This window comes from Aspergillus foveolatus (genome assembly GCF_047715535.1).
Source record: "Aspergillus foveolatus strain CBS 279.81 unplaced genomic scaffold BDW70scaffold_5, whole genome shotgun sequence".
Taxonomy (NCBI): Eukaryota; Fungi; Ascomycota; class Eurotiomycetes; order Eurotiales; family Aspergillaceae; genus Aspergillus; species Aspergillus foveolatus.
In genome coordinates this window covers 1-16452 of record NW_027396069.1, presented here as the reverse complement: position 1 = coordinate 16452, position 16452 = coordinate 1, and the positions used below count along the sequence as shown (strand labels likewise).

At 50.4% G+C, this 16452-nt stretch overlaps 6 protein-coding genes across 6 annotated transcripts; 3 read left to right on the top strand and 3 right to left on the bottom strand.

Annotated features, from left to right (window-relative positions):
• Nucleotides 1-1427: 1427 nt before the first annotated feature.
• On the bottom strand, nt 1428-3628 carry BDW70DRAFT_170060 (putative ATP-dependent protease (CrgA); the record flags this gene model as incomplete). Its single annotated transcript, XM_073742840.1, has 3 exons — nt 1428-1847; nt 2037-3381; nt 3427-3628. The coding sequence occupies 3 exons, from the start codon at nt 3626-3628 to the stop codon at nt 1523-1525; spliced, it is 1872 nt and encodes a 623-aa protein (XP_073599550.1). The 3' UTR covers nt 1428-1522.
• A 383-nt stretch (nt 3629-4011) lies between these two features.
• BDW70DRAFT_128767 (40S ribosomal protein uS11) lies at nt 4012-5063 on the bottom strand. The gene is made up of 4 exons (XM_073735486.1): nt 4826-5063; nt 4684-4756; nt 4443-4603; nt 4012-4375 (listed from the first exon to the last, which is right to left on the bottom strand). Exons 1-4 carry the CDS (start codon nt 4887-4889, stop codon nt 4224-4226), a joined length of 450 nt encoding a protein of 149 aa, XP_073599549.1. The 5' UTR covers nt 4890-5063; the 3' UTR covers nt 4012-4223.
• A 118-nt stretch (nt 5064-5181) lies between these two features.
• Nucleotides 5182-7384, top strand: BDW70DRAFT_128761 (prephenate dehydrogenase (NADP(+))). The gene is made up of 7 exons (XM_073735485.1): nt 5182-5376; nt 5726-5786; nt 5843-5954; nt 6002-6150; nt 6205-6810; nt 6872-7003; nt 7076-7384. Exons 1-7 carry the CDS (start codon nt 5282-5284, stop codon nt 7232-7234), a joined length of 1314 nt encoding a protein of 437 aa, XP_073599548.1. The 5' UTR covers nt 5182-5281; the 3' UTR covers nt 7235-7384.
• Nucleotides 7385-7602: 218 nt separating this feature from the next.
• BDW70DRAFT_128757 (putative cytosolic regulator Pianissimo) lies at nt 7603-12425 on the top strand. Its single transcript, XM_073735484.1, has 4 exons — nt 7603-9611; nt 9659-11491; nt 11542-11708; nt 11762-12425. Exons 1-4 carry the CDS (start codon nt 7878-7880, stop codon nt 11967-11969), a joined length of 3942 nt encoding a protein of 1313 aa, XP_073599547.1. The 5' UTR covers nt 7603-7877; the 3' UTR covers nt 11970-12425.
• Nucleotides 12426-12796: 371 nt separating this feature from the next.
• On the top strand, nt 12797-14244 carry BDW70DRAFT_170058 (AAR2 splicing factor family protein; the record flags this gene model as incomplete). Its single annotated transcript, XM_073742839.1, has 1 exon — nt 12797-14244. Exon 1 carries the CDS (start codon nt 12817-12819, stop codon nt 14242-14244), a length of 1428 nt encoding a protein of 475 aa, XP_073599546.1. The 5' UTR covers nt 12797-12816.
• Nucleotides 14245-14301: 57 nt separating this feature from the next.
• BDW70DRAFT_128755 (branched-chain amino acid aminotransferase, cytosolic) lies at nt 14302-15940 on the bottom strand. The gene is made up of 4 exons (XM_073735483.1): nt 15815-15940; nt 15288-15752; nt 14630-15234; nt 14302-14573 (listed from the first exon to the last, which is right to left on the bottom strand). Exons 2-4 carry the CDS (start codon nt 15700-15702, stop codon nt 14391-14393), a joined length of 1203 nt encoding a protein of 400 aa, XP_073599545.1. The 5' UTR covers nt 15703-15752; nt 15815-15940; the 3' UTR covers nt 14302-14390.
• Nucleotides 15941-16452: the final 512 nt, after the last annotated feature.

Sequence of the window (16452 nt, the reverse complement as noted above, 5' to 3'; positions counted from 1 at the left end):
ACAGAAGATGCGTAAATAAGGCAGATAAGATATAAGATAAACAGCCAGTCTTGCGGAGTGACTGGAAACCACAGCCTATGAATAAATGAGATAAAGTCTCACCTTTGCGACAAACTCCCAGGAGAGACAGTCCCGGAGACAACAGAAGATGACATTATGGCTGGTTCTGAGCTTTGTTAGTGAGGACGTACCAACCAAGAGAAGCCGAACAGATTTCTAATGGAGAGGAAGGCTATGAGAGTACGCAGTACCTTAACAGTTGGGACAGAGAGAATAAGTGAGAAGACGCAAGGCTGGCGCGGCCAAAGAGATATTGATATCAACCACGACCACGGCAGCCCACGTTTGCCGCTGCAACTGCGATCGACGCCTGAAACACCTGCACCATTTTGCTTTTCCTTCTTCCAGACTAACCTAGAGACTGTCTGGTTTGTCCGTCTGCGGTTTCCCTCTACAGCCTTTCCTTTACCAACAGGTCTTTACTCTTGCTTCCGGCTCTTACGTACTGTAAGTCTCTCTCCCAACTTTCAACAGCTCTACCCTATCGCTCTCACTAGGATTGCAGTAGTCCCTGGTTCCACTGCGGTCTACAGATCTGCTAAGACCCCGCAATTTCCTGGACTGGGAGACGACACCGAACGGGCTCACGAGACACCAACAAGCATGAAAGGTTATAACGCCAGCTCCTCCTTCTCTCCGTTATCCTATTCCACTACCCTAGCCACGTTCTGCGGCAAAAAAGCGGCGCCCATCATCTATTGCAACTTGTCAGTTCGTAAATGAGGCGTGAGACCGCCGCTCCGATTGATCAGCGCAAGCTGGAGGATGGTGTCACCAGGATGGAAACCACTACACAACTGTCATCGTGGCGTCAGACAAGTCAGCGAGGTTTTCTGAGACTGGATAACGCTGGCTGTCAGTACATCCGGAAACAATCGTAGGCCTCTCTTGCGCGGAAGTCCGTGCGGCCTCATTGCAATGATTCGCCAGTGGTTCGTGTCAACAAAGCGACTAACGGGGCAAGCTGTCGAGTGACTGCGGGCCAGCGCCGGCTCCAAGGCTATAAGACAATGGGCGAATAAGCGTGCGTCCTATTCTTATCTAACCTGGGTTTATTAGATTTGGTACATGGACTGCTTCCAGACTCCACAAGCCTCTATCCGTATTGCAACATCAATGGTTACTCGTGCAGCTATGCTGACTCCACATACCGGGAGGCTCGAAAGACATCTTCTGAAAACAGAAGCATTAAAAATAGAAGCATTATGGTCTCCGCTATCACGCCGTATTTCGATGACTTGCGGATATCATGAACGGAAGCACGCCGTCTCCCTCTAGGCTGTTGTAGTCTGGAACCTCGGAAAGCAATAAGCCTCGCCGTCAAGCGTTTGACCTGGGAAAATACTGTCTGGTTAGTCTTGCTGGCGCCAAGCTATTTTCATTGGCGCATTGCGCTAAAACTGACGGGTTCACCACTGCCAGTTTGTTCTTACATCTGCATAAACGCAAATGTTCAGATGTGTCATCCAGGTTCCATATCAGCTGGATCCTGGCGTTGTTCTTGCTCAGCCTCCTCTTGTACCTCTGCGGGTAGATCGGGCTGCTCTCGCTGCGTTTGGGCGCTTTCTACTCTTGCCGGCTGCCTTGACCTTACTACTTGGACGACGTTGGTAGCCATCTGTGCCATGAAAATGGCTAGGAAGACCCCCAGTACGAGGGTCTGAGACAAATACGTATCTGAGTTATCGGTCGCAACTAAGTCCGGGCCACCAAACTGAGAAACTGCCCCACCCGGCCCGAACGTTATTGAGACGGACATGGGGAATGGCCCGAAAGTCGTGATAACCCTAGACCCCGAGATAACTGTCCCAGGCCCTACGAGCCAAGAGATGATGGTGAAGATGAAGAGAGGGACGGCTAGTCATAAGACAGCAGATATTGGTGGACGGCCGCGGGCGAACCTAGACCATGCGTGAGTATCAATGACGCCAGCTTATTTGCCTACTCTCAGCTTGGGATACTCGCAGGCTACTTACCACTGTCGAGACTCTAGTCTTTTGACCCATCGCGCGGTAATCTTCAGCCTTTGCCTAACTGACGTTGTTTCCAATAGCATATATTTTTCCTCCTCCCATCTAGGCAGGACTGTGGCAAACCACCACGGAAATAGAGCAGGATCAGTCGGTAATGCCCCATAAGCTAGCAGAACACGAGGGTGTAACCATGGTGCTCCTAGTCTGCGCTCTCTGAGCACGAAATCCAGCGCCAACTGGTATAGTTCCTGGGTTGACATGGAATCTATAGACCTGTCGGAAGTGCTGCTTCCTGTTTCGATAGCAGCAGTATCTCTTGATTCCTGGGTCTCCTCCTCCGAAATCGAAACATCATCAACCCGCTGGATCTTACCAACGTGGTAGCCATCCACCAGCTCCCAACTGAGCACTTTAAAGCGGGATGTTCCGGTAGCAATAAGGAGGCTCCTTCCATCAGGTAGCAGTTCATGGCGGTTGATGGCCAGTATAGTCCCATACTGCATGAACGGTGCCCTTCCAAGTCCCTGTTGAAGTCGGCCTCGTCGGTTGGGCATCACCATGCCAAATTTTCGACTCCTGCTTTCCATGACTCTTTGGATCATAAGACGGTACCGCGGTTCAAAGATATGAAGTCCAATTGGCATAGTCGGGAATGCAAGAGATACTACAGCAAGCGGAAGCTTGCCTTCGCTATTCACGTCGATGTTAGAAGCAACGTCTGCTCGTCGCGATGCCACCTCATCGGAAAGAAGGGTCTCAATGATATCCGATAGACTTTTGTTGATTCGCTCCGACCTGACAGATGAAGGCATATTCAGCTTCCGCCGACATATGGGGCATAAATTACTATGAGATAAAGCCATAGCGACGCAGCTACGACAGAAAGTATGACCGCAGGGCGTCGTCAATGGGTCGAGAATCAGCGAGTAGCAAACCTGGCAATCCAGCTCATTGCGCACTGCGGCTCGAAGTTTGGTAAGCGTGCGGGTATACTTTGTGTGGCAGGCAGATAGGGGAAGTTGATAGCTGACTTCCGAGACGTTATAGCCAAATCGACCTCCCTTAACCAAGCTGAACACTCCCGTCAGGGGTTCCGGGCCAATCTCGGCGCTCTGCTCTAGCTTCCCCCCTCCAGGTGAAGCTCCCACCCATACGACTGTCTGCCCAGGATTTCCTTCCTTAGTTTTACTTGAGCCGCCCTCCAGTACCTCGTCAAACACCTCAACCAACCTCGTTAAAAGGACATCAGTACCACAGTCACCAAGACAATGATTGGCACCGCATCCACTTTCAACCCCGTAACACGTAAAGCCCTGCTTCCGCTCCTCGATTGCAGGATATGAAACCCCTGTGCGCTGCCTGATCGGCGGTAAGCAGCTCCGACAAAACGTACCTCCGCACGGAAGTCGTAGGGGTGTTTGGAGAGGCAACGAGCAGCGAGAGCATTGTATCAATCGAATAACGGCATGCGGAGAGATAGTAGTCGCCTCCTCAAAAGTCTGGTTTATCGATGACGGCGTCATGCAGCGAGGTGTAGAGCGAGAATCAGGGTCATCGCCATTCGGGGGAGTATGCTGAGAAGCCTCATCTTCCATGGTGGTATTATTGGTTTTGTATGTATGTGGTAGATTATATACGAATAAGTATATATGGAAAGGAAACTATGTTCGTATCAAATGCAAGCAAGCCGTTTCTTCATGACGCTGGGGTGAGTTGTCGACAAACGAGTTGCCTTGCCCTGGGCAATAAGATGCTCCGGCACCGGTACACGGACCGCGGGATTCTGAGGAATTATGTAAGCATTTGCTGCAGGGAATCTTCGATCGGCTTGGAAGAGAATCTCATGCGAGGTATACAATTTCGCATTGAGCGGTTTATGAAACTATTGAAGATAGCCCGAGACTGAGTGAGTGGATAACACGCTGGCTGACACAAGAATAACGGAGCTACGCGATCTCGTTGTCTACGACGAAATACATTCCAGCGAACCGAAAATTTTATATCATATATTGGACATGATAAGTTGAAGACCAGGCAATACTGCCGTTCTTCGCGTTTATTCCATCCACATTCAGCAGGTAATAAGCCTAGCTAGCAAATCCATGTCCCAGAAGTCCAGCCACAGAACGTAAACAACCCTGCCAGCCGGAATACAAGACACACAAATGCGCGCTGCAGACTCGCACATACCTACAAACGACGACCGCGGCGACCACCCTTGCGACGAGTAGAGTCGGAAGGAGTAGGGGTGACGTCCTCAATACGACCGATTCTCATTCCGGAACGGGCGAGAGCACGAAGGGCAGACTGGGCACCGGGACCGGGGGTCTTGGTGCCGTTACCTGTAGCAATTGATATCAGTATTTGCTCGTATGGTCCGTGACTTAATAGTGAAATAAGAGTACGCACCTCCAGTAGCACGGATCTTGATGTGGAGAGCGTTGATGCCGAGCTCCTTGCAGCGGGCGGCAACGTCCTGAGCAGCCAACATGGCAGCGTAGGGAGAAGACTCGTCACGGTCAGCCTTGACCTTCATACCACCGGTGACACGGCAGATGGTTTCGCGACCGCTAATAGAACGTTAGTTTTCACTGCTCGCAATCCGTATTATATAGGCACCCATCAGGGCGTAGGCATAAGGGAGACGAACGAGAGATCGGTAACGTGGACGAAGGTGTCGTTGAAAGAGGCGAAGATACGCGCAACGCCGAAAACGAGCTTGCCTGGAAACATATTGATTAGATCTGCTCTGGCAAACTGCCGCTTGACATAATTTTAGGGGGGCCGCATACCATCACCGGCGAGAGGGCCGAGAGTGACGTTGTCCTTAGCGGGGGCCTTGGTCTTGGGAGCCATTGTGTCGACTTGCTGATGTGGGATGGAATATGGAGAGAAAGCAAGAAGTCGTTGCAGTGCCGCTCTGAAGATACAAGGAAAATCTCTGGTGGAGGTGCGTGTGCCCTATAAGCGATTGGCGCTCTATGATTGGAGGATTGCAAGATCAAGCGAGAGAGATCTGTAGCCTGAGGCATTTAAAGTACCGGCGTGGATCGGGCCGGCGGGCGGTGAGCAGGCAGTTTTCGTTGCTATTTAAGAAACTCTTTTGCCAGTCAACTTTTTAGATTACTTTGTTACAACACTCAGTCGATAACGAAGTAGCAGGCTCTGCACAAATTTGATCCAGGGTCTCAGTTGAGGTCAGCTTATAATGTGTGGCGTGTCTCATCCAGAGCACAGCATATTGTAAGATGGGGTTTACGAAGGAAACCGCCTCCATTGGCATCATTGGGATGGGAGATATGGGCAAGATGTACGCCCAGCGGCTGAGCGCCGCAGGATGGAGGTAATCATGATCACTTTGATTCTGTCTGCAAAGTGGTTTCATTATTCCTTATGGTAAGCTCCCTTATCTGCTCTGTTGTCTCCCTTCTTTTATATGATGACCCGAGTGCATTTGGCTCGAGCATGGTCTGTCAGTGTATCCTTCCGACGCCATTCTGGTGTTTGGTGAGCTGGCAGGCCGTCGATGATGTAAAACCCTCGCTACCTTACTATCTTTGTCTGAATTATTCATTGCCATCTCATTACATGATTCATCGTTAGTCGGTCTTGTCTCGTGCTAATTTGATATTATTAGGACAACTGTAATTGCGCTTTAGTATTTGTTAACTAACATCCGTACTAATTTCAAGGATAAATGCTTGTGACAAACCCGATAGTTTTAATAATTTGAAGCAAGAATTTGAAGCCCATGTACGTCTTCGACTCGCAGCTCATGCTGTCTGTCCCTAAACTCATTGTATGTATAGAGTGGCGTAACAATATATCCGAATGGACATCTTGTCTCCAGGATTAGCGATTTCATACTTTACAGTGTAGAGGCCGGCGTCATCGATAAGGTGGTCGCAGAGTATGGGCCCTGTATGTCCTGTCCATAGCCAGTCAAGGCTACAGCTAACCGTCGGAAGCAACAAAGGTCGGCGCTATTGTCGGTGGACAAACATCCTGCAAAGCCCCTGAGCTCGCAGCTTTCGATAAACATCTTCCGCAGGATGTAGAAATTATCTCATGTCACTCACTACATGGTCCTCAAGTGAACCCGAAAGGCCAGCCTTTGGTATGCATACGTCCTTCACTTTTCACGAAGCAAGCCGGAGTAACCCAGCCATAGGTTCTCATACAACACCGTGCGAAAGACTCAAGTCTCCGGTTCGTTGAGGAAGTTTTGTCTTGCTTTAACTCGAAGTATGTCTACCTCAGCGGCGAAATGCACGATCGCATCACAGCAGATACCCAGGCCGTCACACATGCAGCCTTCCTCAGCATGGGAACAGCATGGCAGGCGAACCAACAATTCCCGTGGGAGATCTCTCGCTGGGTTGGTGGGATCGAGAACATCAAGATCAACATCACGTTGCGCATCTACTCGAACAAGTGGCACGTCTACGCGGGCCTGGCGATCCTCAACCCAGCCGCTAAGAAGCAGATACGCCAATATGCAGAGTCCGTAACAGAGCTCTACAAGCTCATGATTGAGGGGAAGCGAGATGAACTTAAACGCCGGGTTAGGGCTGCGGGTGCAGCAGTATTTAGGGAAGGTACGGAGAAACAGGATTTGCTGCTCAGCGATGAGGTTCTTGACCGATTTTCGCTGTCAAAGGGGACCCGTGGGTCGTCTCCGCCGCCGCCAAATAATCATCTCAGTTTGCTAGCTATCGTGGACTGCTGGTCGAAATTGGGCATCGTGCCCTATGATCATATGATCTGCTCGACTCCGGTTAGTTTACCGTTGTCCTCATTATCAAACATACCTAGAACTTCTTCGCTAATGTGAATAGCTATTTCGTTTGTGGCTTGGAGTAACGGAATATCTATTTCGAAATCCAGACCTTCTCGACGAGGCCTTGGATACGGCTATCGACGACAAGACGTTTAGATCTGACGACCTCGAATTCACATTTGCGGCTCGCGTAAGTTCAGCCCGCTCTGCTGGTACTCGACCGGGCATCCTTCTATATGCTAACTTACATCCTCCCGTCCAGGCGTGGTCTGATTGTGTTTCATTTGGAGACTTTGAATCGTACCGTGACCGATTCGAGAGAATCCAGCAGTACTTTGCTCCGCGGTTCCCTGACGCCGTCAAGCTTGGGAATGAGATGATGAAAAGAATCCTGGAGAAGACTAGCAATGCGAGTTCGTAGCGGTGGAGGACCAAGTATGTATTATTGTCGGATGCTTAAGTGAGGTCTATAGACCTCTCTACGCAATAGTTTGACAACTTGGCTGAAGGAACCGTAAAAGAGTAGAAGCTTCTGTAGGCACCCTATTGATGTAAGCTAAGCGATCCCGTCGCAAGTAAATTCATCCCGGTCAACTGGGAACTGTACCTGGTTCCTGAATAGATATTGAATAGAGCTGAATGTACAGGTACGGACCCACGACTGGGTAAACTCATGATAGCTGGTTAGTCAGCAGTCCCAGGTTGACTTCGTACTTCTTGTGCCCGAAACCGACTGACAGGATATGCTTTGATAGAAGGTCGCTGTCCTAAAAAAGAAAGAGCTAATGGATTATTTTGACGCCCATCCGATTGCTTAGTCCGTCCCCTGTTTCGTGTGACTTGCTTTCCCACTCGACTAGCGACGTCCTCCGCGATCACGACGCCCTGTCCCCTCCCTTCAACACACCCGCGGCAACGACTCGAAACGAGCACTTCTACGCTCGCCAGTTCTCGTCTGCTTCTGCTATACTAAAAATCTGTCGTGTACTCAATGCGGCTCTTTACTCCTCATCCCCTTCGCGACAGGTGATTGTGACGCCTCGCTTGCGGCTAGATGGAGCCCCATGGCGTCCGGATACAACTCGAATTTCTCTGGGACGTCGATCCAACACCGCGCCGCCGGGGATGGACGCTCCTTGTCTAGCCAGGATGGTGGACTCGCGGATGGTAGTTGGCCCGGCCCTGCTTCCTCGAAACCAGGGAGAAATCGTCGCTCCGAGTCTGGCGGTAGTACAAGCATCGGCCCGCGGGGAGGGTCGCTGGCGCCTTCAACAACAGGACCCGGCAGCTTTAGCGCGGAACTGAAAAGCATGAAGTCATCTCGAAGTACCACTCCGCGAGCTGATGTACGGCCCGACTACGCACGAAGACCCAGCAGCATCGACTATGACGACCTACCAACCTCAGAAGACCGCCAGGCCGCGATAAGAGATAGGATCGCCAAAGAGATGAAAATTAAGACAGGAACGGAGAATATGTTGGAAGTACTGTTGACAAAAAACCCAAAACAGACGCGGGAGCAGAGACTAAGGGCGGAGTCGGAGCTGAGCTCGTCTAATCGTAAGCTCGCTGAACTGCATCATGAACTTGAGGAGGAACAACTACGTGCGCAGGCGCCATCAACTCCTCCTCGAAGTCGTCTCTCCGGTCTGTTTCAGGGGCCTTCAATACGGTCGCCCTCTCGCGCGAATATGTCCGATATTGAGCGGTTGGACGATGTCGAGGCGGAGATGGAGTCGCCAACCTATGTCCTTGCGGAGACCCTTCAGGCTTTAGAAATTGAGTTAATGTCGCCGGATTACTACGTCGAGCGTGCGAACAGCCTAGTCGAACTCTTCAGACGACATCCTACACTGAAGTATGACCTTGCTTGGTCGGTCTTCGGCTTGCGCGTTCAAGTTATGCTTCTAAGTGACAGCAAAGAAGTTGTGGCGGCCGGATATCGGTTGACTCGCTATGCCATCGCAGATCGGAAATCTCTTCAGATGATTCGGTCACTTCACACAGATGAGCTTGTTATCCTGTCATTGGTCAAAGAAAGCAAAGCAAATCTCGAACGTGAGCAAGCTCTGAAATTCGTGCGTGCATTCCTCGATGTTAAAGATGGAGTGAAGGAGATTTCACGTGCTGTTGTTCGGACAATCGTCTCCGTAGCTGAGCACCATGATGATCGTCTTCGAAATATCTCGCTTATGACGCTCGCCGAAATCCTGGTGAAAGACCCTCAACTAATAGCGTACGCTGGTGGCTTTTCTCCGTTGCATGACGCTTTATCAGAAGGAACATTTGGGGCATCAGAGAGTTTGATAACATGCTTCTTGCATGTGCTCGATACTCCCCACAGCAGGATGCATTTACGGGGAGGGTGTGAACTTGAGGCTGTGCTCGCACCGTTCACCGATTCATTGTCCGACAACATTCGCAACGGGCGTCTAAAGTCATCAGCAAAGGCAATATCCGCCATGCTAAAGACATGGCCAGGATTGGTGATTCTTGGAAAGAACGGGGCAAAGCCTCTAAAGTCACTTCTAGAGTCATTACATTACCCAGACCCTCAGGCAAGGGATCTAATCATGGAACTTCTATTCGATGCTCTGAGGATAAAGCCACCATCGTGGTCTTCCTCGTTTCTCGCTGGACGAAGACTTACAACTTACGGCCGGGTCGCGAACCTGAGATCTGAGTCTGACACAAGACAACTCCGGAACTTCTTTGACAGCAGCGAAAGCCAATTTGACCTAACTGCTCACTTCTCCACTCTCATTCTCGCCGCTTTGATCGATGCTGGATTGTCCAAGGTAATTTATTTCCAATTGAGTGGCCCATGTGTATTGACATTCCGCAGGCACTATGTGATCTCATTGAAGAGGAGGAAGACCTGTCTCTCAGGCGAAAAGCGACCCTGCTTTTGACAGAAGTTCTAAAGTTGGCCCACCATTCTCTACCTTCAAATATCAGTGCGAAGCTCCAGGTACTCCCACACTTGATACCGCCTGCCATTAAATTCGATGTCGAAAATCATGATGTGTCGACATCTACAATCTATCAAATAGAAAGTATCAACAGAACATTGGCCCGGTCTCTCGGTGGTCTCGCCAATGGAGCCGGCAGATATAGCGTGGATGTTGATATATCCGCCTCTCTTTTGTCCGGAGATCAGAACAAAGACAAACTGAGCCCAGCCATGGATGAGACACAATTCCGCAACGCGATTCTGGAGACGCATGTCTTGAATACTGTGAACTACCTGAAGTGGAAGTGGGATCTGATCCACCGCATTGTGGAAGGTCCTCTCTCAAACCCCAAGAGGCTGGACGAGGCAATCAAGGGATCAAAGTTCATGAAACGTCTCATGGGATTTTATCGTCCTTTCAAATACAGATTCTCAGTGCTCCCGAATACGAAACCAAATCAGCGATATGTTCGCACTGGTTGCGCGTTGATGCGCTGTCTGGTGCAGACACCGGAAGGCATAAAATATCTGGCGGAGAACAAATTCCTCCGACAAGTTGCCGAATGTCTTGCGCAGGTTGACCATATGAGTGGTTTGACATCGTCTGCGCCGTTGTTCTCGCGAGAACAGATGGCAAACGCACTGAGCGGCGGCTACTTTGCCATGCTAGGGACGCTGAGCGCCGATCCCAACGGGCTCGCGATGATGGAACGATGGCATATGCTTAATATGTTCTATCATATCATTGAACTCCGAGATCGCGACGACCTAATCCAGACGCTCATCGGGAACATGGATTACACTCAGCCAAGCCATCTACGGGTTATGCTATCTAAAGCTCTTACTACTGGCTCCAAAGATATCCGCATTTTTGGGACAAGGCTACTTCGAAAATATACTGTGGGGAATGTGTCACCCACATCAATTAGCAATGCGGACTGGGTCATCAAGCTCCTTGTAACTCAATTATATGACCCTGATGTCTCCGTCTGCCAAGTAGCAGTGAAGATTCTGGAGGAGGCATGCAATCAGCGCGATTACCTTGAGTTTGTGGTCAAATGTCGGCCGTCTCTGGACCATCTAGGTGAGATTGGTGCGCCTCTGCTGTTACGCTTCTTGTCGACTTCAGTCGGCTATCATTATCTTGATGGACTCGACTATATCACGCAGGAAATGGATGATTGGTTCCTAGGACGGAATGATGCATACGTCAGCCTGGTCGAAGCCGCTTTGTCTCGAGCCTATGTGGACCATCCCCGTAGAAACAGCTTGGTACCTGAAGATCTCGTTGATCTCCAGGATATTGGTCTTGTGCCTCCACACTTCTACAGAGAACTGGCTCGGACAGCAGAAGGCTGCAAACTATTAGAGCAGTCAGGTCACTTTTACGAGTTTGCTGCAACAATCTCTGATTTTCGACTAGATGAAGAGGACCATGAGACTCTCCTCAAGGTCAAAGGCTGTCTCTGGGCGGTTGGAAATGTTGGCTCGATGGAGCTGGGTGCGCCATTCCTGAGTCTGGAGCTCGTCCAAAATATCGTAAAAGTTGCCGAGTGTGCAGAGGTTTTGACAATGAGGGGAACTGCTTTCTTTGTCCTGGGCTTAATATCCCGCAGCCAACATGGTCTTGAGGTTCTAAGGCAAGCCGGATGGGATTCTGCTATTGATCAGAAAGGAAATTCGCTCGGCCTATGTCTTCCTACGGACTTTGGCAAGCTCTTCCTGGTACGTTGTAGCACCTGCTTCTCGGATATCCCTGCTGACTGGTACTCTAGATTGATTTTCCATCTTATTCCAGACCCCCGGAAGCGAAGCGCACGTCTCAAGAAAAATACAAAGTAGCAACATCGGATCCGGACCCTGTGAATGAAAAGATTCTTAGGCTGATCGCCGATATGGGCAACACTGTTCTGTCCAAGAGAGCCGCAGCGGATCTTCATAGGTAAGCCTGACAAACTTATAATCCGCTTCTGAGGCTTACAGTTCAAACTGCAGCATCAAATCCAAAGACCCCGAACGGTTCCATCAGCCTCACCTCTTCACCAAAACTTTGAGTATCATTGAAAGCCACCACTTCCGGCTCCCTGCCCGGCGCTTCGCTCTTGATCTTTTCGACAAGAGCGTGATGCGACGCGTGGTATTAGGCGAACAGCCGCAGTCTGATTCCGACTCGGAAGCAACCTCCTCGCAAGCATCAGAGTAACATGCTTGCTACTTGTTGCGTCTTTTTCGGCGTCAAATCGCGAAAACTTGTTACCTGTTTTCTCTCGTCCGATCGGATAATCCTATCTGTCATTTCCTCCCCAAGCAATCCAGTTGGTGCTTTTCGTGTTCTCGAGTGAAAGGGATATGGCTTATCGAAGTTTAGGGAGCTAGTCGAGGAGGTTCCCTTTGGAATTCTCTTTTGTCATTATCTGATTGGTCTTTCGGGGTCTATGTCCTGCTCTTTAGCGGTCATATACTGTACATTCCTACATACGACATCAAAAGTGTTTCGTATTGGGATGTTTACAAGACGTGCTTCTTATAAATAGTCGTTAAAACCGCTGGCTACGGTTTCATTATTGCGTATAAGACAATATACTTGCATATTGTTCTTTGAATGACTAGCCTGTTGAGAAGTGCAACTTGAAGTGGGTGGCTTTGGTTTCTTACGCAGAGAATTAGTTTATATTTTGTCCCTAAAATATATCGCAATCACTGCTCAAAACCTGGCACTTGTACGGAGTCACAGCATGCAAAATATGCTAATTGGACCCTTTAATTGAATAATTATTTATCGTTTGAAGCTAAAGGCTTCACGAGTCTGGTGCTCTCGTTTCCCTATCCATTCGATCGAAAACAACACTGACGTCAAGATCCAGATTCTTCATGCTCCCCGCACTTTGATACAAAAAATCAAACAACCTTACTGCGAACACGAAGCCTCAGCTGCTTGGAATAAGAACCGAAATGACCATCACATAACTGGATAATCTGCAACCTACCTATTTTTTTTTTTTTTATTAAGCTATAACTCTAAACGGAACTAGCGCAACCAAACTCATGCTATGACCTCCCTAACGCCAACACCAACCCTCCTCATCCCGCACCTCCCACCAAAAACCCTCATCGGCATCGACCTAATCACATTTACTTCGACGCCAAATTTCCACGGAATCCGTGATATCCCGCCAGGATGGCATTTCGTGTACACCGGTGCAACGGCGGGGTTGAGTCTGCGGCTGGGCGGGTGGTTTTACGTAGACCGCAACGGTAACAGCACGGAAACAGAAATTGGGAAAGATATACTTGTCTGGCGATGGAATGACAACACTGAAGCTCTGGAGCCATTGAGATCCCACCAAATGGGCGAGGGGCTGCGCTATAGGGCTAATATTGGTAGTGCTTGGAGTTCCGGTGGGCTGTGGCGTTATCGGAGTCGGGTACCTTCTGCAGCAGTTACAGCGGACGCTGGGGCGTTGCAGAAAAGTGGCGGTGACACCGGTGCCGGTCGTGGTGATAACGGGGGCTTAGACGAAGAGGAAGAGGATGAAGGGCGGAGGGAATGGACTGCGTTGACAAATAGGTTTTCGCAGCAGCTCCTAAGCAGAATTACGGGTGAGCCGGCTCTGGATTGGGACGGAAGGGCGAGGTGGTTGGTTACGTCGGGAAGTACGGCGCAACAGGACGACGACGATATTCCTGGAATTGATACAAATCCGGACTCAAATCCCAAAGATGATGGCGTGTCTGGTGCTGAGGGTCAAGGACGGCTTGAGGACTACACGGAGAGACAGTTCTCATTTCTCCCTGTGGATTTGAAAAGGACCTGGCGCGAGGGCGCAATCGGCCGCGAGAGGACCGAAGCAGCGCGCGATCGATCCTGGGCATTGGGCGAGATCATCCACAAAGTGTCTTCGTCTTCGTCGCCGCATTCTGAGATTGCTGCCGATGGCGGTGATAAAAAGGACATAAACGCCTTTGGCGAAGCCCAGATCCTTGGCGAGCTGCAATTCACCTTCCTTATGGGCCTGACATTGATGAACTACTCCTGTCTTCAACAGTGGAAGCGCCTTCTCGGGCTGATCCTCACCTGCCGCTCCGCAATCACGGATAGGGCGCCTTTCATGGCGGAGGTCCTACGTTTGCTTCTTACGCAACTAAAGCGGGCGGACGATGTGGAGGGCGGGCTCTTTGACCAACTGGGCAACGAGGGAGGCGCGGAGGGGGCCGAATTTCTGCGGCGTTTGCTGAAGGGGTTCAGGACAGCTATGTATGAGGTTCTTGAGGATGGGGGAGAGTCACCAGTTAAGAGGGAATTCGGGGAACTGGAGGAATGGGTGAGGCGAGAACTTGACTGGGAGTTGGATCGGGATGCGGTGCTTAGGAAGGGGATGGTGCAGTTGGAGGATGGGGAGGAGGTGGAGTTGGAAATGGTGGACCATGAAGAGGAGGAGTACGCGCCTGTTGTTGTGGAATTGGATGGCACTTATTAATGAGATGAGGTAGCTACTGCGCTACGTAAAAGTCCAAGTGATGATACCCGGTAACCATGCAAGCTCGTAATTCGTGCATTAATCATAGTTCTAGTTTTGTTTGCGTCTATGGACGGATCGTCGGTCTATCGCTGTGCATAACACCTTTACTTTTCGCTCTCATCTTCAATAATGTACGACCACTCGTGGTTTTCGGCGCCATCCTTGCCGTACATGACCGCCTCAAGCCACGACTTAATCTGAGCAGCGTATCCCGCAGTCTGGCCCGGCTTGAGCAGCTGGATATCGACAGTACCGTTACGGATAAGCTTGACAGGTGTGATGAAGAACTGTATTCACGTTAGACATTTCGGGCTCTGAAGAAGATGGAGAGGGCGTAACATACTGCAGTCCCACAAACAAAAGCCTCGACAACCCTGCCCTCCTTCCACGCCGCCTCAACCTCCGAGATTGTGAATGTCTTCTCAACAACTTCGACGGCGCCAAGGTCGCCCACAGCCTGGTTGAGCCTTGACCGTGCAAGCTCCAGAACACTACGTCTCGTTACTCCTGGGAGGATAAGCTGATTCTCTAACGGAGCAGTCACAAGCTCCCGCTTCCCCGTCTGCGCATTCTCCCAGACAATGAAAAAGTTGCTTGCGCCGGCCTCAGTAACTTGACGGTCTTCACCGAAGAGCCAAAGGACCTGGTCGAAGCCCTGCGCCTGCGCCTTGCCGTGCGCTGCGAGCGAGGGACCGTAGTTGGCGCCCAGCTTGGCGTACCCGAAGCCGCCAGGCCAGGCGCGGATGGTGTCGGGCGTGGAGGTGAGGAGTTTGAGGCCAATGGCTTCGCCGGGAGTTGCCTTGAGCCGGGTGGCTGGATCGGGCCAGGGGACGGCGATGATGAAAAGGAGGGCTTCGGCGGGTGCTTGAACGCCAAGCTGCGTGCCGGATCCGATAAGGGTTGGACGAAGGTAGAGGAAACGACCAGGCTGGTCCTTGGGAAGCCAGCCTATTCATGTTAGCTTGACGGTGGGGATGGGAAAATGGTGCGGGGAAGCATACGTAAACCGTCAATCTGCATCAGTTTGGCGATGAGGGTCTTGAGCTCCTGGAACCGGAAACTCGGCAGGGACGCCCTGACAGCGCTGTTGGATAGACGCTCACCGTTGAGGTCTGGTCTAAAAAGGCGCAGTTTCCCATCGAAGCCGCGATACACCTTCATGCCCTCAAAACACTCCGTAGCGTAGTGCAGGCATGACGCCGTCGGAGGGATGCTGAGGTTCTGAAACGGTTTCACCTCGGGTGTCTCCCATCCGCCAGCAGCAGTCCAGCGCGCGGTGACCATGTGGTCGGTGCAGTAGGAGTGACTTAGCTCCTCAGGCGAGCCTGGGAGGGGTACATGGCGCAGTTCGGTCGAACGAGTGATCTTGACGACCGAGGCGTCGAGCTCGGCTAGAGAGTTTTCAATGGAGCCCATGATGATAACTGACGTGGAATAGATATAGACGAAAACGGGAGAATCGGGAGCTGAGTTATGACGAGACTCTGGTGTTAGTTTTAGATTGAGCGCGATCTTGGGAGTGAGTCACAATAAGAAGGAATCCAGACGAGCACCGACTTCGCTCCGGCGTCAACTGAGGTCTCAGTTGGCGTATATGATGCGCAAACCGATATAGAGAGTGTGAAGGTAAAATGAAAAGAAAGTTCTTTAAAGAATTGCCGCGCTACAGATTGATATTCAATAAACTTCACGATGATTTTTTAATGAGAATCCCCACCGTTTGCATTTTGCGCCGCGGATAGCCGAGCGCAGTCCAGAAACAATGTGTACGCATACCGGTAACATTAACTAACGTACTCCACGGCCGAGCGGCCACTTTTCTCCGCAACCACCAAAATATCTGATATTGTCTTCTTTAACGCGTTTTACTTCATCAATTCTTTATAAAATGCCTTTAAACAAAGAATCCCGTATGCAGACGGCGATATCTGCATATAAGAAAAAGAAAATAAAGTCAAAACAGAAAGCTGCAGAAGTATTTGGGGTATCCCGGACTACCCTTCATGCTCGCCTAGATGGAAGAAAGTCACGCTCAGAAACACGCGCCAATGGCCATAAATTAAGAAAATTGAAGAAGATGTCCTTGTCAAGAAACTGCTAGATGCAGATAAACATGGCTTTTCAGTCTGACCAGAGTTTCTGCGTCAAATGGCAGAAACTTTGCTC